We start from the raw sequence: 27,186 nt of genomic DNA on the forward strand, positions 1-27,186 counted from the left end.
TTGAAGCTACTCCTGGAAGACTTCATAGAATTGTGTTACAATTCTAAAACAAGATCAGAAGCTGCAAAACAAAATCCTAATTGCAAGCTAGCAAATAATAAGGTCGATGTATTTTCTGCTGAAAATAATAAGACAAGGCATGTGAAGCAAGAAATGAGGTCTTCTCTTTTGTTTTTCCCCAAATGAGTGACAATTACAACATTACAATAATATTATTACCAGCAGCTTCAAAATGAAGACGATTTTATAAAAGAAACTTGATGATTCTAAGAAAAGAATATTATATATTCAGGCATTAGAACTAAGTAAGATACAAATGCTCTGAGAGGAGCTACTTATCCCTATGAACTTTTAGAGGGCAAAAACACTAAAATACCTGCATCAAATTCAAACTCTGCTCCATCAGCACTTGTGTCACTCTGAAGACCCCCTCCGTTGTCTAATCCAAGCCCATCCTCATTCTCGTGGCAGGCATTTGTCTGCAGTTTCACTGGCTGAGCTGGTCTGTGTAAGCTGACTCCTTTAAAGGCTGGGGTCACCACAATGAACTTCATCCATTGCCTTGCCAGTGCAACTAGACCTTTCTTTAAGGTAACTAGGGCAGGAAGGCCATCACTCTTAAAAAGTGAACAAAAATGCATTTTAACAAACTGTGTATAAAAAAATCAACATTATAAAAATATTTTTTAGTAGACAAAATACTCCCATTCCCAGCTTATGATAGAACTGTGCTTGCACCACACAGTACCTGTATAAGTAGTCACAGGCCTAACAGATAAGAAGAACTATAGCTTCATTAAACACAGTAAATACATTCATTTACAATACATTCAATCCTGAGTATCTAGCCCAGTGGGCCAAGAACAAACAACAGGAAACAAGATTATCAAATATGAAACAAGAAGTGCTGAAGTAATTATAAGGCTTTAAACTATAAACTAAAAATCAGAGCAGCCCTAGACTGTCTGTAGAAACAACTGAAATTAAAAACTATTTTTTTCCTTTGTTGGTAAGCAGTCATTTAAAAACATAGAACTGAGGTAAAAACAGGGATTGTTTTGATTGCACCACTGAATAGTGCTTAAAAAAAAAAAAAAAAACACACACCTTTATTTTTACCACAAATCAAACAGGGCTATTTCTGCCACAAATTGTGCTATTTCTGATCACTGGGCTCTCAGTTGAACACAGGGAAAAACATATTGTTGAAATCTGTCGGCCATGCTAATGGATTATGAAAATGATGCAAAATCAGGGACAAACACTCCTCCTTATGCCCAATATGTGTGTCCAAACAACTATTTACCATTACAATCCAAGTATTTACATTCTAAAGCCACCAAAACGATTAGATCCTTAAGTCTTAAATTTTTTACAACTCTAGCTTTTTTAAACCAGTGAAGTGCCTGTATTATTAAAATATTTCTAAAAGACATGAAGTCTAGTTCTCAGAAAAAAATAATTGAAATATAATCTAATTCTTCCATGTACTTACATCAATAACTGAGATTTCATTTTAAAACTAAAAATTTTTACTACTTCACTTTTATCTTTAAGAAAAAATAAATTTTATTAAAGAGACCACTAAATAAAAAGGCATGTATTTAAAATTGTTATGATTTCATATATATTTGCCAATAAAATAGCTAAATAAAAATCAAGCATATACACAGGCCACAAGAAAAACAGCAGACCTAAAAGAAAGTGACATGTGAGAAGCCATGTCTACTTAGCAAATGAAGTACATATACACCAGTTTAGGTTTACTTCCTTGTTTTACAGCTTTCCTTATGCAGTTACCTAATTGGAGATGCTAGAATTGGTTTAAACTAACATGCTGAGTTATTTACATGTTTACAGGGTAACTCACCATGGTGGCATCCTCAATAATAGAGTAATTTGCTTGGTGAAGGTAATGGTGCAATATATTACACAGTAAACAGGAAGGATTTTCTTGCAAGAAACGAGCCACTTTGGTTAGCCTGTTGTACTTGCTTCTCAGGGGAAAGTGCACGCTTTTATTCTAGATTAAAATGCAAATATTTTTCACACATGAACGTACTCGCAAAAAGAACACGCACATGAATTATAATTTCAGCTACGATAGCACAAACCTTTAACTCCATTTTGAACTTCTACAATAAAATTGACACATGGATAACTACCATATTTTTAAAAGTGCTATCTGAAAATAATCATATTTGAAGTTTGTTTATTTATATGCAGTAATAAAGCTGGATTCAAATCCCACGCTTTTGCAAAGTTACTTCTGGACTAAAGAATATATTTGCTAAGCTAGCTGAGATTTCCAAATGAACTGCGAATTCCTAGTTAGATAAAAAAATACTTCTCTAATTTGGCTTATTGGTAGAAAAAAGAGTAGAAAAAAATAAAGGGAGGTAACAATAGGGGAATGCTGCAAAGGGCAATTAGTAGAGCATAAAACTAGTATGACACTAAGCTCTCAGTCTTGCGATACAAGATGGGATCTCACCAAGAGGTATCACTTCTCAAAATCTTCCCACTAGATGGTGCTAATTAAACAAACACCAGAAAACTGCCTACACACACAAAAGCTCCTTAGCAAATCACACTAAGACCCAATTTTTATAACAGCTCTACCAATAATAGTTTTCAACAATGAAAAAAAGTCTATTTTGCTCTTCTCACTAGAATTGTTCACCCTCACTTTGCTTTCTCTAACAAGTGGATCTGATGAGCGCAATAATTCAATACACTGCAGGGGCATAGAAGTTCACATTTTCTCCTAAAAGATACCCTGAATATTTCATGATTCAAGCACACTTTCATATTTCGTCAGATATATCAGATATCAAAGCCATACTTCTTTCAACAGACAGAATCTCCAATTATTTTACATGGAGATGCACACCTGTATGAAGCACAAGACTTCATCACTAGTAATAGCTGTTTTTTTTTCCCCACTGAAATTTAGATTCCGTGCAAAAAGCACAGGCAGTAAATTCTTGTAACCAATTCTTGAAAAACTGTCTTAAGAGGCACTGTAAGTTTCAGTGAAAATATTCAGATGCCCAAATGAATACATATTACATATTACACTGCTCCGTTCTGATTGGCCTCTTGATTTTAGAAAGGTCATTTACCTCTAGTGCTTCTGTCATTATGCAACCCATAACAGCACAGATTCGCAGTGTTCCTTCAGTTTCTAGCTTATTTAAAGATGACTTCACTTGATCAATGGGAACAAGCCAAGCACCAACTGCAGGAGTTGCAGTACTCAGGAGGTTCAGTTGCCTAATTGAGAAAAATAACAAGTGTTAGGTATTCACATTCAGCAGCAGCAATTAGCAAGATTTTCTACTACTGCTACGAACGACATTCAAATAGGTGGAATATGAGAACATTAATTGAATCCCATGTTAATTGTTATACAAGGTATTGTGATGAGATTTTGCTGAAGGACTGAGGCAAGAATATTAGGGAAAAAATCACAGAAAGACTTTCTAATTTATAGCTATATACTGACAGATAGGAATATTTAGTTTGTTGAATTGTATGTTTACAATGTACTTGTTCTATACACATACAAAGTTTCATTAAGTTTGCTTTGACCTTTAGAGATGCTTAGTATCCATTCTAGAATATGTAACAGAAATTTTCAAGTGTTGACACAGAGTATGAAAAAACTATCTTAGAAAGATTTATCTTGAACCTCAGAGTGCAAAGTCAGTAAGATCAAGGTTTAAGCATTATGTTGAAGACCAAAGCAGTGAGTGGTTCTCTCCTAGTCAAAACAAATATTCTCACTCACACCCCTTGCTCTCCTTCATACATCTCATTCTCACTGGAAGTAATTCTTTTTTTTTTATTATTATTTCTATCATATCTAATTAATTTTTTTCTAGCAACACTTTCATATACATGATGGCTGTTACAAATTGAAGCAAGAACTACTGTGATATATGTAAATTCCAAAACCAGCATTTCCAGAGAAGCTTCAACAATTATTGAAGTTACATTCAGAATCTACCAAATACAACTGTAATTTACCAAACCAGAATTGTTATTTTCTTTCTCTTAAATCAGATAGAGTCATACCTTGAAAATACATGGGCTGGAGAACGCACATTAGTAGGAGCTGCAAAACTAAACCAAATTTCTTTGATTGTTAGCTTCATGCTGCAGGAGTCAGGGGGAGGAGGCATCAAGGGTATGTCTTTTTTCAGATCATCAGATTCAACCCCTTCATCCTTAAAAAACAAAACACAAAGTCTTTTACAAAGTATTAAAAGGCACTAGCCTGCTGTGCACTGTTCACAAAAAATAGTTTCATATCCATTTAGGCAAAGAAAAATAACCTAATGTTGTTCATCAACTCTCCCAAGACAACACTAATAGACCTTAGAGAAAGCTTAAAATTTAATGCACAAGAAGGCAGTTTGAATCAGTTGGTACAGCAACAGATCTGTCAATTTTCAGTTTTATACTACAAATCATAATCACTTTAAAGAAACACAACCTAAGACCAATCAATTCAGCCTAGTATACATACCTGTTCATCTGAAACTGAGTTTCCATTAATATCTGAAGAGGGACTTATTCTATCGCAAGGAAGGTTATCGTCAGACACATCAGTATTATAACCACTACCAGTTGGAGAATCTGAAGAGTTATTTGATGCAAGCAATCCACCTCTCTCTGTAGCACTTGATTTCCCCATGACTCCGAATGTATTATACAATACTGCACCAGATTGTCTTCCTCCTAGAAAAGCAGACACACTACAGCTGCAAATGTTTGCCACGCATAAACTTCTATAAGTTACATCGCACAGAAAAAAAAAAAGGTACACTTAAGAAGATAAACACATACGATTTTGGTTAAACAAGATGCATTACCAATTTTATGTACAACTTAAAAGCTAGTTGTAGCGCTTCCTATAGTTTGTTCCAAGTAGATGAAGAGTAATCACAATGCATGGAGGCTGCTTTTAAACACTATTCCCTGACAAGAACAACTTGAATGACAGAAAATACATATATGCTCTTTTTCTTTATGAAGCCAGCTTTCCTTCTGAAAGCAGAATTCCAGTCCTACATTCAGACACTTAGTGTGGGTATGATTGCAAGGTCAGGATTTAAATAATCAGTGAAAGCACAAATTTCTACCTTCACTTTAGCTTCCAGAACTGTTGAAAATAATGTATATGGAATTATTTCTTACACTGTCATAAGCAGCAAGGACTAAAAGCTCCTGTATTATAGAACTTACTGTGTGATATAATTTATGTACTATAGACATATTATTTATTATCACCTATATTCATGTATTTGAAATCAAATAATGTCTAAAATAGAAGACTCAACAACAGAGTTGCTATCAGTTTCATAATACAAAGTAATACAAAGCCTATATAGTCTTACCTTTTATAGTTAAATTTTCAATTCCACACTCGAACATTATCCAACCCCACTTCTCTTGACTAGGACCGATTCGAGTTACATCTGGTACAGCTTGTTGGTCTGTTTCATCCACAAAAGCAAACTCATCCAACTCTTCCAAAGTAAAAAGAACTTTTGATTTCCCAAAGGGAATAGCTGTTATTGCACAAGTTCCAATATCTTAAAATAAACACATTTAGCATTCTGTTACAAAATGGAAAAACTTCGTATCTTCAAACAGCCCTCAAGTTTACAGTATCTACTTGCAAGTAAAGTATTTTGGAATACTCTTAAGTATTCCTCAAACAGGAAGAAAAAAAAGAAAAAAAAATCAAAGTACAAGCAAGAAAAAAAAATTGTTCATAAATTGTTCATAAACCCTTCCTCCCAGAAAGTTTATTTTATTTGGTCAGGGTAATTTTTAAGTCTGGAAAAGCAAGAATGGAGCAACTCAAAGTTCAAACTTTTAGATGTTACCAATCCTAACATATCTGCCTTCTTCATCTTTTTACAGTCATGGTTCCAAACATATGCGTACAAACAAGCTCTTCAGCTTTTTATCTCAAAGTGCCTATTAGCCCAAAATTTTTATCAAAAACATTCTTAATAAATACCTAAAGTTTAACAGCAACAAATAACAGTAATACTGACAGTGCTCTTGGATAATATGTTTGAATAGAAATGCATTTGGTATTAACTATAGCATAATTAATGGATATTTTAAAATAAATTTCTGAATTTAATTCAGAGACTGCTTCTCGGTTGGAAACATGCCTTTGTCTATACTGGAAGAATAGAAAGCAGTAAGTCTCACTGATTCCTAAGAAAACACTGCCTCAAGTAGTTTTTGATTCATTACGATCTTTGCTGTCTAAGATCCAGGAGGGGACTATGCCACCTTCATTTCTTTGATATTAGGATGTAGATTAAATATAAATCCTTTCTTCTAGTGACATTTCTGAAGGAACATTTTAAGAAAATTTATACCTGTTTCCTATTACCTCTCACACAGAGTTAAATGTCAAATATCTGGGGAAAAGAACCACACTAAGTCAATTTATATTCTGTCCATACAATCCTCACTCTGTGCCCCCAACTGATTAACAGCAATCACTTTCAAAGCATACGTGAAATGCTAAGTTCTCTAGAAGGACATTCCTCAACCCTTTTAAATAGAAGATGAGCTTTTTGGTTACAAGTCAAGAATTACCTGGCCTTCTCAGAAGTCTGCAGCATACCTCACACAAGACACTACAGCTGAGATTTCACCCAACTAAATAAAAATTGAGCTAATCCCTTTTATCTTCTCCAATTTATTTTGTTTTCCTCCAGTTTAATTTGCTCACTCATCTTTACACAGGCTTTTTTGTTGTGTGGTTTTTATTCATACTTGTTTCAGAGCATTTCCTCATGTCCTAAAGACTCCTGCTCTTCATGGGACACAGTAAAACATGGCACTAGCTGATACAGATTGCATCAAAACTGAGTCAGATTTAACTTAGAAAGCAATAAAAATGTCAGCATGTAAAAGGTACTCAAGACTTCTTGCCAAACCACAACATAAGAACAGTCTCTACTTTTGCTTATCTTCATCTTTTCCATGATCAGAAATTATAGCAACCAAAGTTAATTCACGAGCTCTTGAAGGCATTTCCTTAACAAAAACAAGAATGAACACAATCACGTAGATCTCATTTTCTGTTTTATAGGCACTATTGTTAAAAATCTACAGCTTGTCAAGCTGAAAGTGCCAGTACATTCATGTTATACCTATCTTGAAATAGTTAGAAAGTACTAAGAAAGCTAGTAAGTGTAATTCATTTGCTGCGTTGGGTGAAAAAAAACAGCAGCTGAGAAGGAAAGGAGATCAACTGGAAAGAAGGGAGCCTAGACATGAAATTTTATCGGTCAATCTTTACCATGCAACCTGTTTGCCACAAAAACCGCTTAGAAATCAGTCGATGTTTTCCCTCTGTCTACGTTTAAAATCATCATATTAGTGAAATAACAGCAAACAATTCAGAGTAACCATCCTAAACTTCTTTTTGGACTATTGCATAATCTCTAGTTTCAAATGTCTTTTTATTTGTGTTGATAAAAAATGAGCTTAAGGCAAACTATCACCACTTGCTTCTATGAAAAATGACATTTTCACAATAAAAAAAAAAAGGCTTACCTGTCGTATCAAGGCCTCTAAGTTGTCCATGAACACGATGGATGTTCAACTTAGCAGCAATTTCTTTTCCTTTTTCTGCTCCAGCATTGGATCTCAGTGAGCCAGAGGACTGGGGCTGCATTTTACTAGCTTGGATATAACGATCAAATGTGACAGAATTCCTCCCGGTTTCTGCACTGTTCGAAGACTCCTCCACTATACCCCTTTGAACAAGGGGGAAAGGAAAACAAGGGAGAAAAAACAATGAAGCAAATCTCTGATAGCCATGCTACTCTTATTTACTTTTTTTAAAAAATTTTTGAGTGACATTAAGTGACATAAGCACAGCACTATTAAGAATTCTTTGTAAAGTCAGAAGATAATTATACTTTGGTAGAAAATTACTGAAAATTTCAATTTTATCCTGCATAATGTGAGTTAAATCTTAGGTTCCAAAATGATTCCAGAAGGGTTCCTCTACTTCTCAAAGAAACTGCAGTTTTAACTAGATATTAGGTGTTAATTTATAGCACACTGAAGAGACATTTTATTGTTTAATTCATTCATGACTTTTTAAAATACTTCCTTTCAGAACTGCAGGCTATATTTCAAAAAAAATTGTTAACACTAAGTCTTTTGGCTAACACAACAATAAAAAAGCCACCAACAGTGACATATTTTATTCTTACCTATTCATACGAACTTGTGTAGCAATTCTATCAAAGCACAAAGCTACTAATGAAACATGAGTCACAGTTTTACCAGAAGAAACCCCTGGGGATTCATCAACGGATGCTTGTAGTAAACACAGGTTCACCTATATGTAAAATTTCCCCAAAGAGTAAAGAAATTTAGAAAAACATGTTACATTAATCATACATCACAAACTTCTGATACAATCTTGTCTTAAACTTATGAGTAAAATCAAACTTTTAAAGATAAAACCTCCACACCAAGATGTAAAAACATCACTTACAGACATTGCAGTCAGTTATCTCCATAGCAATTATTATTTAACTTGCATACCTTTACCTACCCTAAGATCGAACATCTCCAAAACAGTCTACCCTACTCATCACATCAGTTATCTATCACAAATACGTAACTTCACTTAAGCTTTCCAGTACACACAATAAGGGTAATTTATGAGTTACATGTCTACCAATAAGCTAAACAAAAATTCTTACCTTTGGTACACTAACGTTGGCCTGAAGGCCTTTAATTGTCACATTATCTTGCTTAAGTGAGAGATTTGTCTGTGCTGGTCCCTGGTTTGTTGTTCCTGTAGTAGTGGCATCTATTTTTGTTCCTCTAATATCCTGCTTGGAAGATAACTTGGAGGGGAAAAAGGTGGTAACACTTAATAATTTATTCTCATTGAAACTTGGAACTGCTAAGCTGAAGTGTTGAGCAGCTCTGAACTGTTCAGCAGCACTGAACTACAAAGAGATTCTGACTGCATTTAAAGCACAATGCCATCATTTCTAGAACAAGGACTGTAGCACGTACAGGTATGTTATGTTTAGATACCAAAGGGTAGCAATGTCATTCTAAAATAAACTTTCTAATGACCAGATTTCAGCTAAAAGCTTGAGTCCTACATGTATCAGTTATACAGAAAAAGTTGTTATGAAGTAAATAAGTAGTGTCAATTATACTGTGAAGTCTAAGAAACGCCAAATAAAAAATATATAAATTTAGTCATTAACTTGGACAGAAAGAACTCTTAACTCAGTACAACTACCACAAAATTCTTTTCAAGCTAGATTAATATAGCATTTAGCTACTGTACCTCAAAAAAGTGAATTCAATTAAATCTTTTCCTATGTAAAATAAAGAAATGACTATTCTTTCAAAATTTTGGATAATTTTCTTGTTCCCTTCCTTACGTTTTCTGAGAAGCTTGTTTTGCTGTTCTGTACAGCATCTTGAAGAACTTTGCAGTGCAGATCATCAACAATAGCTGCTGGGTGTCGAGAGCTCGCACAATGCACCATTGCTTCTATATACCTATGAGAGGGAACAAGCCCACAACAGGACACTTAAACTTCCAGTTTCACGTAACACACCATCTGTAGTATTTAATTAACACTGCAAAGAGAAAAATTAAGCACACAGAGAGAAAGTGTACTTTCAAGGTCACAATGACGTCCTTCTAGCTTCTTTATAGGACAAGCAGAATAATATTCAATGGCTGCAAGGCACTGCCGTTCCATCAGTCATGTATTATTCAATCCTTTTACCTAAACCTCTGCTCAGCCTCACAGTTTTGAGACAATTTTTAGTATAACCAATTAACACCAAAGGAGTAAAAATAAAATTAATTACCTGTCCAACGCTTCTGCTACAAGAGGAGTCAGAACTACATCTACAGTTCCTTTGACTTCTACTATTGCTGTTGTCCTTGTCTGGAAGACTGGGTGATCCAATGTCCATTCTTCTGTTATTGTTTCATCATCTGTGTTTTCTGCAGACTTCTTATCCAAAGGAGTGTAAGGTGTACTAAACAAGTCAAATACATATTAATAACCCAGATTTGTGAAAGAAATACAAAAGTGTACATCACTAAATGCTTGCATCTTGTATATTTTTTTAATACTTTAATAGGACTCCAACAGTACCAAAACATTAGTCTTGGATGGTAGGCCCAAGACTAAATCAAAATTCATCCAATCCAAGGGAAGAGTCTACAGGCATTAAAAGAGTTAACTCCTTAATAATGAGACTATGCATAATAAACTGATGTGAGGTTATAGCCACATATTAGAAAATGTTCCTTGTCATGAACAACGTATAAACAGGTCTTCAGCTTGTGTAAATTCTCCTGAGGCACTGTAGGTATCATTTTAATACTCAGTAAAAGGCATACAATGACAGGTTTCTTTTTCTGCATAGCTCAGAAAGCAAACAAACAATTTCAGGGCAAGGCCCTTACTGAGATTCAAGTTCAGCTTTAGGCAATGCAATGGGCACTTTCTATAAGCACTTCCCAAAATCACGTAAGTAAATTGCCTTTGTACTTTCATTTTGACCAAAACCAAACATTTTGTAATAAAATACCCTGCTTTGAAATAGACCTGTACTAAAACTAATGCTACAAATCAAATTTTGAATGGGCTAGCAAGAGCCAAAATACTTTACTAGAGTATCAGGAAAAAAAATGTTTTAACAATGTTACACAATTTTCAACTTACTTGGATGTTGATCCTGTAAGCTGCATGCCTCTGTCCAGTAATGAATTAGCTGTGAGACCCTGCTTAACAATCTAAGAGAAAAGTACAAAGAAATATATTACATTCCTTCTATATATCAAAAATTACCCAAGGAATATTCAAATGAAGATTATCCTTACAGTTTTTTTTTTTCTTAAAAGAATCCTTCATATGCACATACTCCAATATAGTGTAAAAAAATAAAACTTTGCAAAAACTTCATAATCTAATCTCAAGCTGTTGAAAAAGTTAAATCATAGGTGGATAGTTACTAATTGCTTAAAAGGGACTTCAAATAATATTCTGTGAAAGAACTGCATAAACATATAAAGCTTTTGCTACAAAATGATAACAAGATGAAATTTCAGAGCTTATACACCTATTATCTATCAAGTCATTTCCCTTATGTTTCATACATTTCATTTCAGTTCTTTCCTTAAATACGTATGCTTGTATCACACTGGAAAAAAAAATGCAAATGTACAAAAATAATTTTATCAAACTATTCATTTCAAATTTACTCTAAAGTAACTCATTTACCACTCAGCATGTATTCTGTCAGTATTAAATGTACTGCTACTAAAATTTCTTTATAATATATATTTTAAACAAACTCATGTAAATATCCTTCAGCTATATATCGTTCAACAAGTAGCATTTCTAATACAATAATGATAATTCAGAACACGCATCCTATTCACATAATCTAACAATCATTTTCTCTTCCAGTCTTCCAGCCACACAGTTGAAGACTTGAAGTCAGAATTCCAAAGTATTTCTTGACTAAAAGCCAGAAAGTTTCAAGTGTCTCATGACTTTATACAACGTGTATATTAAACAATTTGAACTTGTCTTGAATTCTTACTCGCTTCTCTACTCTTCCTTCCTCTATCTTTCGTACCTTAAAAGTTGGGATAGAAAGCTGCTCAAAAGATGATGAACTTTCTTCACTGGTTGGCGTGTCAAGGTCTAAGGGGCGATGTAATGAGGATTTTGAAGTTCTTTTGTTAGTTGGATGCTTTACCGACCAGTTGATCACCTGGAACTGTGTAAGATAGTTTTGATAACATGCCATTACAGGCTGCTGGGAACTTATTTGCTCACTTTCTACAGTCTTTTCAGATTCCATAACATACATATTCTCAACATGCTCATCTTCTCCACCTAGAGCCGAAACAAATGAAGCCTGTGAAGGATGAGTCTTAATTGGCAACGTTTTAATGTCTTGACTCATTTCTCCATGGACAGTACTTGTTAAGGGCCCTTCCACACTGTGATAAATAGACCCTCTACTGTATTCAATTTTCTGAGCTTGCTTTTTTCTCTTCTTCCTCCCCGGATAAGTTCCTGGTCCTTCATCACTACTTATTGGCTCAAACTCTTCTGCTGCAGAAAAGTAGGCTTCACTGTCAGCCATTGACATACTAGAATCCATTGAGCGGTACTGGTGAAATGAATTTGAATCTGCAGACGGTGTATACGGAAAAGAACCAAAGCTCCTCCTCTGCTTTGGGGAGTCCAAGACATTCTCATCACTGCGAGACACATCACTGCTGAACTGCACACCAACTGCAACAGGCTGCTTGTCTCCGTAGAAGGCTGCTGTGAGGCTCTTGGTGCTGCCAAGCCGGGTGGAGCACACTGACGCCTGCCGTTTCAGCGGAGACCTCATGGGAGACTGACCAACAGGCCTTTCCTGGCTGCTAGGGGATGCAGGGCTACCCTCTGCACCCTCACCTGCAACACTGGAAAAAAAAAATACAATGGACGTTTCATTTGCTTATTTTATTCCCTGTGCTTCTCTTTACATTATAAGAGCTGTCAAATGCTGCAGTGATTCTGTGATTTTCTGTTAGTATAGCAATTATTTTCATAACGCTGATGGCGTATTAAATTCTGCCCCTTGCTAGTCTGCTTGTCTACATAAGAGGAGATATAAACAAATGGTAATGGCAAGTGTTATTGTCATACATGCTGAGTTTTCTACCCAGATCCCTATTGTTAGGGATATTTTCTACCCAGATTCCTATTGTTATTTTTATAATTGTCCCCTATTAGTTATCCAAATCTGCATTCAAACTAGGAAATGGATGTTGGCAGTGCCATTGAAAATAACTAATACTCAGTAAGTTGCTAAATATAAGGTATGTTCTGTATTAACATATTCAAGAGTCCAATTATACTCCCACCCGGACACAGAGAGCACTCACCTTCCACGACCATCTTCTCTTTTTGCACCAGACAAGAACTCCTTCTGTCCCAAGTGATCCTCTGTAGTAGAAGACGGGCTGTCTTTCTCACCTGCCAGCAAGGGGAGAGCAGCACTAGAACTGCTCGTTTCCTCTGAAGACGATGAGGAGCTATGGGAGCGCAGTGGCACTTGTAGGCTTAGATGTTGCGCTTTTCTTTCTATTTCTATACCCATAGATCTACAATCCCAATCTTTTCGTTTTATACCATTTGCTTTGCCTAGGATCATGAAACAGGAAAGAAAATTGAACATCTGATAACACATCTACAATGGCTTCTTTTCCACCCATTCAAATAAAAATCCTTATTAAATTAAATTAATTAAATTAAAAGCCCTGGTTTTGAAAACATAGACTAGCATATTTAATAAAAATTAATAAAATCATAGCAGCAAAACATCAAATTTTCTTAACAGACTGCTTTCTAGAAAAGTAAAACAAATGCAAGTTAAAAAGCTTCTTTTTACTCAGAAAGGATCTGCATGTTGATACAAAAATACAGCATATGAAAGTTTACTCACTATTATCAAGGCACTGTCTGCACTCGGAAGGGCCCATACCACTACAGGACCTCTTACACAAGAACGCAACGTATACTACTCATTAACCAGAATCAGATAGACCACAAAAACCAATGTGCTGTTAGTGAATTATACTTTTGGGCAAATAAGAATTAAGTTAGAGAACAATGCATTCTCACCATCCAAAATTTTAGGAATCTCCTTAGTAATAATCCATTCTCCTGGCTGCAGTAATGACTGCCCATAAAACATATCAGATTCTGCACTTGTACTTGAGAAAGCAGAGCTGCTTGAAGGCGTCAGTTCCTCAAGTTTGAAAAAGTCTAGTCCTGTTAACGTGCCACCAAAGAAGCGACAACCACCAAGACAGCCACACTTGTTCTTGCTTCTCTTATTCTTCAAATTATCATCAGGCCACAAAAACCACAATCTACACAAAGGCAGAAAAAAAAAAGAAAAAACAACAATGAGACCACATCAGATTTAGTACATTTAAATTCAGTGAAAACCAGATTAAAATCTATCACACTTATTTGTAAGCTCCTGTTTAATTTAGCATGAAACAAGTTAAGCAAGATTTCTATCTGAAACACAGGTGTCACACAAAATGAATGATTAGCTCCAGAAAGGAGCAAATCAAAAACATATGCGATGCTGATGCAACTGTGCTGAGCCACAGATTATATCCACCTGCCACAATATACATTAATAGTAACAACTCATTCTCTCATCACAGAAGCAAGCACTGCAAACACTCCACGCTCGTGTGTGTTGCTCATGCCAGAGGCAATTGCTCTTAGGGGAAACGCAGAGTCACAGTTAGACCAGACATCTTATTCACAGCTGCTCAGTCTGTTCAGAAATCTGTAAGGCCTATTTTCAGTCCAGCTTGAGAAAAAGGGACAAACTGAATTCCCTTCGTCTCCATGACCTTAATTTTGGGAGATGAGGGAAAACAGACAGAAAAGTTTTGCCAAAAATAATAGTTTTGTATAGTCCAAGCACATTCAAACCACCAACTTGATAGCTAAGTAGTCAACATACTTCAAAAAAAAAATCCATCTTTAGATGACTCTATTAACTTACACTGAAAAACATTCAAATCCATCTCGTTCAAATCAATCTCTTACCTCTTTGTTCGGTTATCATGTGTCTCCAAGAAATGTCTCTGTACTTCGTGTTTGGAAGGATGATCTGCAGCTAAAGCAATGTCAGCAGTGATGAGCCCCAAGTTGACAGATCCAGCTTCCAACCAATACGCCCTCCTTAATATTGGCTGAAGACCAGTTCTGCAATTGTTCACCTGCTCAACGTATTGTCTCAATTGTAAGTCTTGAATAGCAGCACTTACACCTTCTCCAACAGACTGGTTGTGGAGGTTGCAGTTTGCAATACGGATAGTACCCATCTGAAAACACGAGTAAAAACATGAAGTCTGAATACTTACAAGTGAAGCAAAGATAAAGTAGCCTTAATCCAGTTAACACATCACCTATTACAACCCAGGAAAGTCTCAGTAAACTACTCTCTCCAAAGATGACATGGGAACAGCTTTTTATATACACGCACAGGCATACACACATAAGAAAGCAAGCTTAGAAATTAGCTTCAGACAGTTTCCAAATAACAAAAATAAAGTCTGTACTTGGGAGTCTCCTGTTGTAAAGGGATCCAAAGAGAATTCCCAACTGTAGACATGTTATAATGAACCTTTGAAAAATTTAATCATTATTAAATTCTTTGGTGTAATCATAAAAAACAATATATCTTCAATTTTTGAATTCACAGATCCATGATTTATTACTATAATTTAGACTAAAATATAGATTATATACTTCAAATGCACAGCTGTATTAACTGATGGAACATGGACATTCAACTCCACAATTAATGTACACCTCAGTGAGAGAACTGAGTTAAATGGTGCAAAATTCTAGATACAAGAAATTCCAAATCCTGAACCTCAACTCTGATCCTTTGTGTTATAATACCTTTGCTTCCGTGATCATATTCTACTTCTTTTATTGGTATAGCTCCAGTAATTTTGTGGAACCAAACAGGAGGCTACCCTCTCTCCTGTATCTGGAGAAGTTCTTGCTTTGCTCTCACACTTAGCTGTGGAACACATCACTGTACAACCAGCACACCTGCCCAGACAGAGCCAATCCACCCCAACATTAGGGTACGTAAAAGATGATGTAGCCCTGCCACATATGCTTAATTTTAAAACTTCGAATTATATGAAGTTTCCTTCAATTATTCTTGAAGGTGGATGAAGCTCCCTGCACAGCTTCAGTCATCTCTAAAAAGTCACCATGAAGTACCTGAATTTTTCCAATTTAATTTTCCAACTTTTGCAGCTGTCCTTACTTGCCCTGTGAAAAGAACCCACCCATGGAAGAGCTATTCATAGGGCTAATATTAAATTATTACTTCTCTCCTTTGTTACAAACTATAAAAGAAGCACCGGAAATCCTTTTTTAAATATGAATGAAACTCATCAGGGATATAATTTTCTATAGTGGTTCGGGTTATTAAGCAGCCTTTGAAAATACTGACATTCATATTTATGCCTGCAAACACAGTTGATATTTGTGCTGATGCTTTATAATATTAGAATCAAAAGATTTTGAAGACTGAAATGCTTTTTTTCTTTTTTAACTGCCACAAGGTAGCAAGCCATTCAAATGACAAGATATCACATCACTCAAAATGTATAAAATAATTGCTGCTCTCCTTCGGTTAGATTCTTGCTCAGAATGTGAAGCTGTCCCCAGAGTGTCACGTATTAAGCCTACCTTTTAAAACTGAATTTATTAATGGACAGCCCAACTATTAGTCATTAGCAGTACAATGCTTTTCTCCTTTTCTTGTGTTACTGTACTTTACTGTCTCTTAACTTTTACTTAGCTACAATTTTCTCTTATATAAGATGAGAGAGAATATCAGCTCTTCTCTCCACAACCTTTTTTGAACAGAGACACCATGCAGTATTCCAGATTCAGTCAGGCGGCAGCACTAATACTTCTCCCAGCTCTACCAATTATACATCTTAATTCAAGCAGCTGTCTCACATAAGACAACCATGAGTTATCGCACAGTGACTTGCAGACATTCCTTCTCAAACATTTCCAGTTGCTGAGTTAGTAACTTACAGTAGAAGTTTTTACTAACCATCACATACAGACACTAGTGTTTATATTGCCCAGTATTATTTTAATTTATTACACCAGTCTTGCAGCTCACATTCTTATTTTGGCAGACATCTACCCCGCCTAACCATTTTCCAATATCATTAATGAAAGTATTAAATATGACCCAAATTGACCTACTTCTGGCCCAGTCCAACCATTTTAACACCAACCTTCTACCATTTAGTTTCGAATATTCTGCTTAGTCCACTGCATGTAGGCAGGCAATAAAATCAGGCAGCTATTCTATCAAAAAATACAAAGAACTCTACTGACCAAAATATTTTAATTGCTGTAAAGATAAATGTTTTTTACCTTTATATTGGTGGCACAGCCATGTTCTACCACATACAGATCTGCTCCATCCATGGCTAAGCGTGTCATAGTGTACTTTAAGTCATCAGATGTTGGGCATGGCCCAGGGACACAGTTCATCTAAAAACAGAAATAGATTTAAACATACATAAGGAGTTTAAACTGAATTTTATTTCTTATCCTTTTATTTATGTTCTGTTTAACAGAAGCCTAAAACTAGAGCAATAAAAAGTTACTTATTCCACAATTGCAGCATGAATATGAGATGGGATGTTCCATCTGTCCAGCAACATGAGCAGACCCACCTGGCTCTCCTGGCTTCCACCAGCAAAAAGAAAATTAAGCCCCCTAATAGAGAACATCACATAAACTGGAACCTATACATTAAAACAAGGAGGAGGTCAAGAGATGAAATTCAGGAATCATGCTTTATATATCACAAGCCTCCTTAAGTCTTCAAGTGATTGCCCATATAGATTCCAAGAGACAAGCACCAAAAGCAGAATTCACGATGACAGACAAATTGTTATCTGTTTGCTTGGGGCATAGCAGTAGGAGTCCCATGTTAAAAAAAAGGGCCGTGGAAGCCGCAAGCTGTTGACTTAAGTCCCTCATCAAAGCACAGTTTCATCAATAGAGGGGATAGAGGGGGTAAGGGGAAGAAGTGTTCAAGGAATGCAAAGGGAAGTATGATCCTTGTTTCTTAAGAGAAACTGAAATATGGCACGTGCCTCTTAACTGTCACTGTACAGGTAAGAACCATGCATGACTCCTGCAGGCATTGTTTCTCAAAATAACTCATACAGCACTAAAACATGGTGTAAATCCACAGGAAAATACAGATAGAATCGCTTTTCTTTCTAAAACACATCAATTATCAAAGAGGATATCCAATCTGAGTACATATTCCATGCGCCTTGATAACTAGGACTGGATTTGCAAATTGTTCCAAAGAGCCTGCACGAATATAGTGAGCAATTAAGATGGATGAAAGGTTACCTTAGAGTCACAAAAACGACGATCAATTCCATGCTGGCAAATTATAACAGATTTTGGTCTTTCCAGTTCAAACTCACGGCACACTACATGAAACACAAAGGTCTGCCCCCATTCCAAAAGACATGCAAGCTGTAAGGAAAGATGTTGTCTAATAGTAAGTACGCAAAATGAACTTAGGAACTTAGGAACAGGATTCAACAGATTACTGAAAGAACATCACCAAAGGTCACAAGGTGAGCAACAGTAAAATCAAACGGAAGTACCACCATATAATTCTGGCTTCATTACCTTGCTTACACCTAGCCTATGGCTAACTCTAAATCATGTCTTAATATAAGAAAATAGCTTTATTCTTATGGTCAACCAGTCTCCTCATTGTAAAGACACAGCTCACCTTATTTCACCTCATAAAACGCCTCTAAATACCCTAACACCATTCATAATTTAAATGTCAGACTTCCTTGCATATAAGTAACAAGGTTACATTTAGAAAGCATAGGAGGAAACTGGCCAAACAGAACACCGCTGAATCTCTCTGGATCTGGTAATTAGCCAATTGCCGATTTAAATCTTTTATATAGTTAGCTTATTCATAAAGGAAATGAATCATAACTGTCTGTCTCTATTATGAGAGGGAAATGGGTTTTCTTTGGCTAACCAAAGGAAAGGGCACTTTAAATCAGGAGTAATTTAACTGGAATTTAATATAGCTATGACTGTCCTGCGCAAGATCTCTCTTTCTCCATTTAGTTGTATACCTTCACAAATTCTTGCAATACATCACACTGGGGAAGGAAAAAGACAATGACCTTGAAAGAGCAAGTTCAAGTTCTGCTTCACAGCCGTGCTAACAAGAAAGTAAAATAAAATTCCTGTATTAAATATAAAATTGAGAATGGCTTTCTATGGGAAGAAAACCCTCAAGTTCCGTCAAACATTTAGAAGAGTCCTCTAAATCTTATAATACTTTTGATTTACTAGGTGTAATCTTGAAGCTTATAGCACTGGAGTAAAAGCAATAGCTTGTGTAAATCAGTAGTAGCATTTGGGGAAATACATTTCTACAGAAGTCTGTGCATGCAGCACGAAGATGTATCTGGACTCTCTTCTTTAAATTTACTAAAATTGCTTGTAAGCCTGATTTTTATTTTATTTGCTGCAGAAGTCTTCTACTGAATGAGTTGTTTAAAGCCAGAAAACGCCTTTTTGTTTCAATTAATAAGAGGATGCAGAAGTGCCTTAATAATCAAACTGTAACCAGGAAATAGAATTTATGTATTTTTCTCACGTTTCAGAACACAGTGATAAAACAATCTTTTCTAAAGATCTCACAGCCCACATCAGAAATCAAAGTGATTTGTCTAATATGTGCTTGCAGCCACTACTATATATTGAAAAATGAAAGCAGCAAAAATGGCAAGAACTAAAAGTAGTTAATACAAAGACTGACCTAAGAAACTTGAACACTGTGAAAGCAAACTATGTTCCAGTGAGACCAAGCATCAAAAGTTATGAAGCTACTAGCTACTCTTCTGCTGAGGTTTGCCCATTCTGTCTTCCAACAGATCATCTCATTTATCTCCTACTTTAAAACTTGGCTTTGTCAGTAGCTTTCTGTAGAATGCCAAAACTTCATCTGCAAGATAAATCCTTGCCAGCTGCTCCATTTGATATCCTTCTTACTGGTAGCATCCCTGCAAACAAATGCCTACATATCTGCATGAACCTTACATGTGAGGGATAACAAATTGCTTTTCAGACTGCAATCACAACTGGGTACTTCATTTGCCCTTCCCAGAGTGTTAACCAGTAGGGTAACAAATCTGCATCTCCAGAATTCAGCATCATAAAATCAAAGTAACCTGAGAGGAAGTCAAAGACAACTTATCTTAAAATCTCTTATCTAAATTTATTCAATAGATTTTTCTTTCTCCTCTTTGTCATGTTACCTAGTTTATGGCTGAAAGGGTCTCAAAACACCGGCTCTGTTTAGAATAGTAGTATTTATTCTACAATTAAATCACTTAGAGTACACACAGATACTGTGGTTGCTTTTCTAATCAGTATTTAAGTACATTAACTTATATAGATGTAACATGCAGGTGTTTACACAGTGACAACAGTATTTGCTCATACTCTGTTACGATCACGCTTTCATAAAACACCGTAACCAACTGCTCATAAAACACCAGCCACCCTGTTACATCTAGATGTAAGATGACCATCAGATTCAGCTCATTTGCCACCTTCTATCCATAGAAATGGCTGTAGTTTCAAACTATAAACTTAAGGTTATTTAAGGCATTGGAAATATGTTAATGCATCCAATTCAACTGAGACCACATGCTTTCCAAAATCCATGCTATGCCAGTTCTGCAAGGAAGAAAAAAGGTAATACTTTATAGTGAATTGCTAGATGGTACCTGTGGTGCTGTAACTTTGGCTGTGAGACTTCCAGCCTGCACATCTATCAGCCATGCATATTCCAAAGTATCACTTCCAAGAGGCAAACCTTCTGCTGAAAACATCGCGTGAGCACGCAGCTGCAGACCTGACAGACTAATGTGTCCCTCTCGAAGAACTTCATCCACTGAAGGTCTCTGTTAAAGACAAGGTAACATTTAAGTTACAATTAATATTTTCAAGAGTATATAATTAGAAAGTGCAAAAAACTGTAGTCAGAGATATTTCGCACACATTCATTTTCACCTCTTAAATCCTGTTGATTTTTCTATGATTCTATGATTACACATTTAGTCTGTCCCAAGACTTCTCACCATTAAGCATGCAACAACATATATGCAAATCCTATGGGTGGAAGGGATCCTCATCTAACCCAAGTTTGTTTTAACCGACAGCAACCATCATCAACTTTTCTTTCCCCAAAATTCAATTTTAAGATCATTACAACTTCCCCAATACATACGCACCCACAAAAACACCCAACTGGACTACTACCTGATAGTTGTCATTCAGAAACAAATTCACTGGAGACAGTACAAGTTGAAGCATTGTTTCTCTAAAACCTTTCTTCATCTCAAAACACAACCTTTCCAAGAAAGCTGTAGGGCATTCAGGACCATCTGGACTGCAATGCTAAAGTAGAAATCAAACAAAACCATTTCAGAAACTGAAAACACACAATACTGTTGAAATTGTCAGATTAGAAGCAAAGCTGTAAGCTGGAAGTGTGCTAAGTTTCCTTCAAGTTGATACTTAAAAAGAAGCCCATGCAACTTCAAAAACTTTTCAACAATTACATACAAACCCATCTGGGTGAACCCAAACCTTTATCTAGACTATTATTTAAATTCCTGGGGATCCCTCACAATGCAGCTGTGCAAAGCAGGATGCACCATTAGAGGACAGCATTGTTAATTAGCAGAGAAATCATAATGGTCAATCCAAAATAATGAACAACTGATGACACAAATCAAGTTTATTGAAAAACAAAGTCATTTTAAAAAATCTCCAGTTCACCTTCCAGATAAGCAAAACCAATCACATCTCAAATTGCTTTAGATAGCCACAACCGTACTAAAGAGTAGTCAGACCTTTTAAAAAGCACCTCCCTAACCTAATGTTCCAGGGAGTTACATTTAACTCCAGATTACAAAACTGGAAAAAAAAACCCGCTGCTTATAGCAGCAAAATATTTTAAGATTCTAACGCACTTACCACTGGCAACCGCCCATGCACTTTGTACAAGTTAACAAGTACAGTAATATCCCAGGGACGTAAAGTAAGAGGGTGAACTGGCTTGACTGAACTTTCATTTTCCTTTTTGTCATTTTCCACTCCAACAGCTGTCCACCCAGAGCTTGAAGACGTAGAGAGTGACAAAACAGGGCTTGAAATAACTTCTTCAAAATCAGTGTACATGTCATCTTCTCCAAAATAATTTTCCTGAGAAAAGGAATTATTTACTATGACCATAGGGAAAACAAACTAAAAACATACAGGCAAATAATGAAATACAAATCCAACCTTCTTCTGTACGTCAGTCCTCCCTAAAATAAGCCATATATCTACAACCTGCAGCTGAAGAAACATAAATAGTTTTATTTTATGAAAAATAGGTAACTTAAGTGAGCAAATTCATGCCATGTGCTTTGCAGAACTGGCTCTTAACAGTTCCCAAAGCACTGGTATTCCAGATGCATGCGGTACAAGTAACTATCCTGAAGCACTATTACTGACATTTTTAAATACATTCTGTGCTCTTAAAGATAAAAAACTTCAAGAGAGTAAGAACACAAAGGAAGTCACACTTATCCACCCGGAAATTTCTGAAATTTTGTTGCTCTTCCTGCCCTCAAAACGTTAGCCTGATATAAAAGCAAATGTAATGAGCAAATTAAGTCTCTCGAGAACAATTTTTTTCAATGATGCAAATTGTATTTTCACATTAAGTCAGTATGTGGCAAGTGCTGGGGCTTAAACATTCTGTGGAGTAAAATCCTTTCCAAACAAAGAGGTTATGACGTGGACACGAACACTGCTCCCACCTTCGTTCTGAGAAAGTCATTCAGTCCCTCAGCCTCTCACACTGACAGAAGTATTCCACCTATTACAAACCCCACTGGTGATTTGTGAGATACAGACCAATTGATACTAGACAGAAGATCAAACTGAAGCAGATTTGAATTTTGCAAAGTGTATTGCTTCCCTCTTCCCTTTTCTGTGCCTCATTTGCCTGCCAGACTTCCCCGTCCTTTTCTAAGCACAAGTCTACAAAGCAAACAAGCAAAGAGGAAGCGTGCAACGCAGAGGAAAAAAAGTAATTGCCAAGTATCCATGTCCTTGAAAAAGGTCTGCAGAAAAGGCAGGCGTTATTAGCCTTGAAATGATGACTGCCCTGGACACATGATTTTATTATCTTGTACTGAGTCTCCACAGTATTTTTCATGTTAATAAACTATGTATGAATTAAGCACTGCTCAGTACACAGAACAAAATCTCTCCGAAGTTAAGCAAAGCTAACTGGCTTTGCTTTTTAACAAAGGGAAAAGATAAAAGACAGTGTTAGGAGACAGACCATGAAGTATTTTTACTATGCAGACCCAGCAGAGGGTGCTATGAACTCCAGTAACTTACTCCTGGTACCTTCTGCCAGGGATGCAGAGATTCATATATCATTCATTCCAAGCCAGTAAGCCATCCAGTACGGAGCACAGTGCACTACACCACAAACTACTTCCAAAGAACAGAAAACTTTTCAAAACTGCACAAATAATGCACATACAGGAATCTCTCCCATGTGTATTTAAAAAGATCAATGAAAACATACTGACAATAACAATTGAACCACAAGACAGGAAAATAAGCATTAAAGAAAACAAACCTAGATATCTACTAAAAGATGCTGCCAGCACAGCTGGACAAACAGATGTAAACAGCAACAAAAATATTAAAAAGTACAGTAAATATGCATTTTCAAAAACGAGTTATCTAAACTTTCTCTTGAGATTTAGAAGATAAAGGCCAGTTTAAAGCTGAGAAATCTGCACTTCAAAAATTAAATCATCATAGAATCAAGGGACCTAACATAGCACTGCTTACATATATCTCCAGAGGAAATGAGCACTGCAGACGTGAGCTTGCATGGAAATACAGCGCCATGCTCTGTAGAACTTCACATGCCCTAAAGGTACAGGTTCTAATACATCTTTGCATAAAAGTAGTTGTTAATGTAAACTCTAGTCATAACCATGGATTTTTATGATCCTATACGTTTATATATAAAGAACTCTGCAAAAGGAAAATTATGCTGATGTAAGTCTCCACATCTATACTGCAAGTCTCCTCGTAAGACTGTGCCAACTGAACTTATCCCAGCCGTGCCCTACCACCAAAATCATTCCAAACAAGCCCTTATGAAAATTTTCATCTAAGTCCACATATTCTGCAGAACTCTCATTTTTCTGTTTCAAACGAACCACTCCTGTTTCCTACATGCTTACATGCTTACCTTTATAGACAGAAAGGCTTTGAGCAGGGGTCCGTACAGGGTTATCTGGGAATCTGGGGAGAGTTCCAGTTCCACGTGGAGCTTATCCGGGGGCAGCTCTGAGGGGTCGAGGGGAAGGCGGGTTGAAGCTGTGGGAGATGAAATCACACTCTCAGCTGTTTTCTGCGATGGCCTCAGCACAGATAACATCGTTTCTTCCATTTCTGACACTTGGGAGTAAAAGAAAGAAGAAAACAGATTTTGATTATCTTAGGCTTCTAATGGATGAAATTCTACAAATACAAACGTGTAATAAATATACAACTTTCTGCAACTTTCTAATTTGGATTCTATAACTATGTTAACATAGCTATGCTACAGAACAGGTTTCTCATGCTTAGTAGCTATGAGAAGACAGGAAAATAGAGAATATTTTAGTCAACATGAACTATGCAAGAGAAAACAATCCTCCAAATTATGAAAAAAGATCAATTTATTTATCTTGCTTTTCAAGTTAAACAAAGACCTGCTTTTATTTCAGTGCAGTGGATTTCCCACAACCACATATCTATCGCAGAACAAACAAAAGTGGATAAAGAGGCAGGCACATTTTAGAAGTTGTATTAGAAATGTATTCTGAACCAACAATTTTGTAGGCCAGAATTTCCCCTCAACTCAACTACTCTAGTCACAAAAGAGTTCAGAAATTCAAAATTTTATTTTCCATTTCTTCTTTTTACTTGGAGCAAAACAGAAGTGCTTTGTCTTCTTTAAGTGAGGAAAGGCCAATAGAAGGAAGTGAATAACTGGAAGCGATTGCCAAGAAGCAAAGAACTTTATGGGAAAACGATATAAAATTGTTGCTCCTTATGGAGTTAGACTTCAGGTGCTAGTTTAACTGGAAGAACCAGCACATGCAGAACTACACTGAATACACACATGTAGCCAGCAAACTACCTTCAAGGCTTTAACCTACCATTTATTGCCTATAATGCTTGTTCAGTGCCTGCATTATGTTACAGAAGTTAGCTAAATGCCACAGTGAGAACACCACTTATTTGGAAACTGCACCTCTTTGTTATGCAACATATTTATTCCTCAGAAGCTTAGTGTTCTGTCAATTGACACAGAAGAAAGCACAGATGGATATTACTGTAACAAACACATTGTGTCAGCAACACAGGATCAAATCCAACTGTAGAAGTGAACTCAACTTGATTCTTTGAAGGATTATTCCTTGAAGGAAGCTCCAGGTGAAATTACCTGTGTATACACAAACTTCCAAAACCAGGTTCAATTGCTATGATTACAAGTGAATGTTTTCAAATTTCAAATATGCAAATTTGACACAAACTGACAGAGTCTCAAAAGAGCACTTAATAAACATCTGCAAGATGAATCTTATTTATCCTGTTTCATACTCTAAAATTTGAGTTTTTAGATTTGAATTGCTGGAACTCAAAACCTAAAAACCCTGTTTAGTCTCCTGTCTTCTAACACCTGCTCATTGAGGCTCATTCAAATTAGCTCTCATTATTATTAGAAAATACCTCTCTCCTTCCTCAGTTCTTCTTTCTTTATTCTCAACCTGAAAGACTTTTATATAACCCCATAACTTCTTGCATACCTCCCCCTCTGCACTTAAAATACTTGAACACAGAGATAAAAGTAAGGTATTCCGTAGCTTTTTTTTTTTTTGCAAGCACATATATATATATATTTCATCTTTAGAACTTTGAAACAAGCATTCAAACATTTTCAAAATTTAAATTTAAATTTTGAATTTTGAGATTATTCTTAGACTTGTTAGTCTAACACTCCTACCTGCCTGCCATGGTTCACTTCAACAGTGCTAGCTACAATGAAATCTCAGAGTTCCATATACATAAATGTAACATGATGTTACTGTATCTCATATTTATAGTTTTTAATATTAAAATCATAAGACAAATGTCGTAACATTCAGGGGAAAAAAGGCTTAGAAAGTTTAAGTACTATAATACTGCCCAAAATACTGTACTTCATATTTAATATACTAAGTGATACTTTATGCAGTAACCCATGTAAGAGATCTACTTTGCTAAGGACAAGGAGAAATTAACTACAGACAGTATCCTCTTTTTCCACAGGGAACTGGGACACTTCCTGAAATTTTGCATTGAAAGAGATGTTGACAGGTTTTAAATCAAAACTAGTGCATTCTAAATATTAGCATACTCCCATTTGGAAAAAGAATAGTACAGTTCAAAATCAATTTCTGTAAATTTAAGCAGTTAAACCCAACCCAACAAAGTTGCAGCACTTCCTGAAATGAAACATGCTAAGAAGAAGGTATTGGCACTTACAGGATTGTTTTAACTGCTCATCTGCCTTTTGAGGATAAATTGGGTGCCACGAGTAGTCAATTGTAAACACAACACTCGGGACTGTCCAGCATTCAACCCATCCAGCCCTTTCAAGGAGAAACAGCATACTTTTATTTGAAGTACAAATAATTTCCCGTTAACATGAGGTTGTTTCTTCTACTAACAAAATAAGTAACTATCAAAAGCCAATATAGATACATAAACATATATCAAAATAAAACTCACTCTTCGTGAGTGATGTTGCGCCACTTGGGTTTGCCTGTTTTCTGACCACTCTGACATTCAGCAGAAATGCAAGATTCGGGATTTATTTTATTAGGCTGACAATCTTTCACCAACATAAAAAGGGAGTATTTACTAGGATGACAATCTGGTAGATACAAGCGAAGATCAACATCTTCTCCCTAAAACCAAACATTAATAACAGAAGAGTTTATGTACATTCACTTTACGTATAATGCTGCTCATGCTATTTGCATGCTCACATGTACCATCATCTTCACTTTAACAGGCAAAGCGATGCACAAGTCTCAATTTTCATGTGATTGCTGACCACAGCTCCCTCCAATCTGTAATAAAATCCTAAGAGCTTTGTAGTTCTTAGCAGTTTCGAGTCCAGTAACTTGAACATAAGAACACATCATAAGCTGTAAAACACAGGTGCATGGCTCTCAGGGATTCTTGTTCTTCTGTTGTTCAACTCATAATGCAAAGTTAGTGACTGGCACAAGACGAACCCGCACCTTAAATAAACCACACTTTTTTTTTTCTTTCCTTTCTTTCAAAAATAACCTTGCTTACTTTG

At 36.0% G+C, this 27,186-nt stretch overlaps 1 protein-coding gene across 1 annotated transcript in view; it reads right to left on the bottom strand.

Moving 5' to 3' along the window:
- Positions 1-27,186, bottom strand: part of BLTP1 (bridge-like lipid transfer protein family member 1) — a 115,903-nt gene that overhangs the window by 54,485 nt on the left and 34,232 nt on the right. Inside the window, exons 17-40 of the mRNA XM_050710664.1 lie at positions 26,607-26,785; positions 26,361-26,467; positions 24,037-24,245; positions 21,744-21,971; positions 21,024-21,161; positions 20,489-20,665; positions 18,066-18,194; positions 17,067-17,186; positions 14,691-14,968; positions 13,740-13,990; positions 13,001-13,259; positions 11,692-12,535; positions 10,773-10,843; positions 9,907-10,080; positions 9,468-9,588; positions 8,766-8,912; positions 8,268-8,395; positions 7,600-7,802; positions 5,406-5,603; positions 4,535-4,746; positions 4,081-4,232; positions 3,126-3,276; positions 1,871-2,023; positions 377-617 (exon numbers count right to left, since the gene is read on the bottom strand). Of these exons, the coding sequence (XP_050566621.1) occupies positions 377-617; positions 1,871-2,023; positions 3,126-3,276; positions 4,081-4,232; positions 4,535-4,746; positions 5,406-5,603; positions 7,600-7,802; positions 8,268-8,395; positions 8,766-8,912; positions 9,468-9,588; positions 9,907-10,080; positions 10,773-10,843; positions 11,692-12,535; positions 13,001-13,259; positions 13,740-13,990; positions 14,691-14,968; positions 17,067-17,186; positions 18,066-18,194; positions 20,489-20,665; positions 21,024-21,161; positions 21,744-21,971; positions 24,037-24,245; positions 26,361-26,467; positions 26,607-26,785 (4,870 nt within the window). The remainder of the gene's footprint in view (positions 1-376; positions 618-1,870; positions 2,024-3,125; positions 3,277-4,080; positions 4,233-4,534; positions 4,747-5,405; positions 5,604-7,599; positions 7,803-8,267; positions 8,396-8,765; positions 8,913-9,467; positions 9,589-9,906; positions 10,081-10,772; positions 10,844-11,691; positions 12,536-13,000; positions 13,260-13,739; positions 13,991-14,690; positions 14,969-17,066; positions 17,187-18,065; positions 18,195-20,488; positions 20,666-21,023; positions 21,162-21,743; positions 21,972-24,036; positions 24,246-26,360; positions 26,468-26,606; positions 26,786-27,186) is intronic.

Source organism: Cygnus atratus, chromosome 4 (assembly GCF_013377495.2).
Source record: "Cygnus atratus isolate AKBS03 ecotype Queensland, Australia chromosome 4, CAtr_DNAZoo_HiC_assembly, whole genome shotgun sequence".
NCBI classification, from domain to species: Eukaryota; Metazoa; Chordata; class Aves; order Anseriformes; family Anatidae; genus Cygnus; species Cygnus atratus.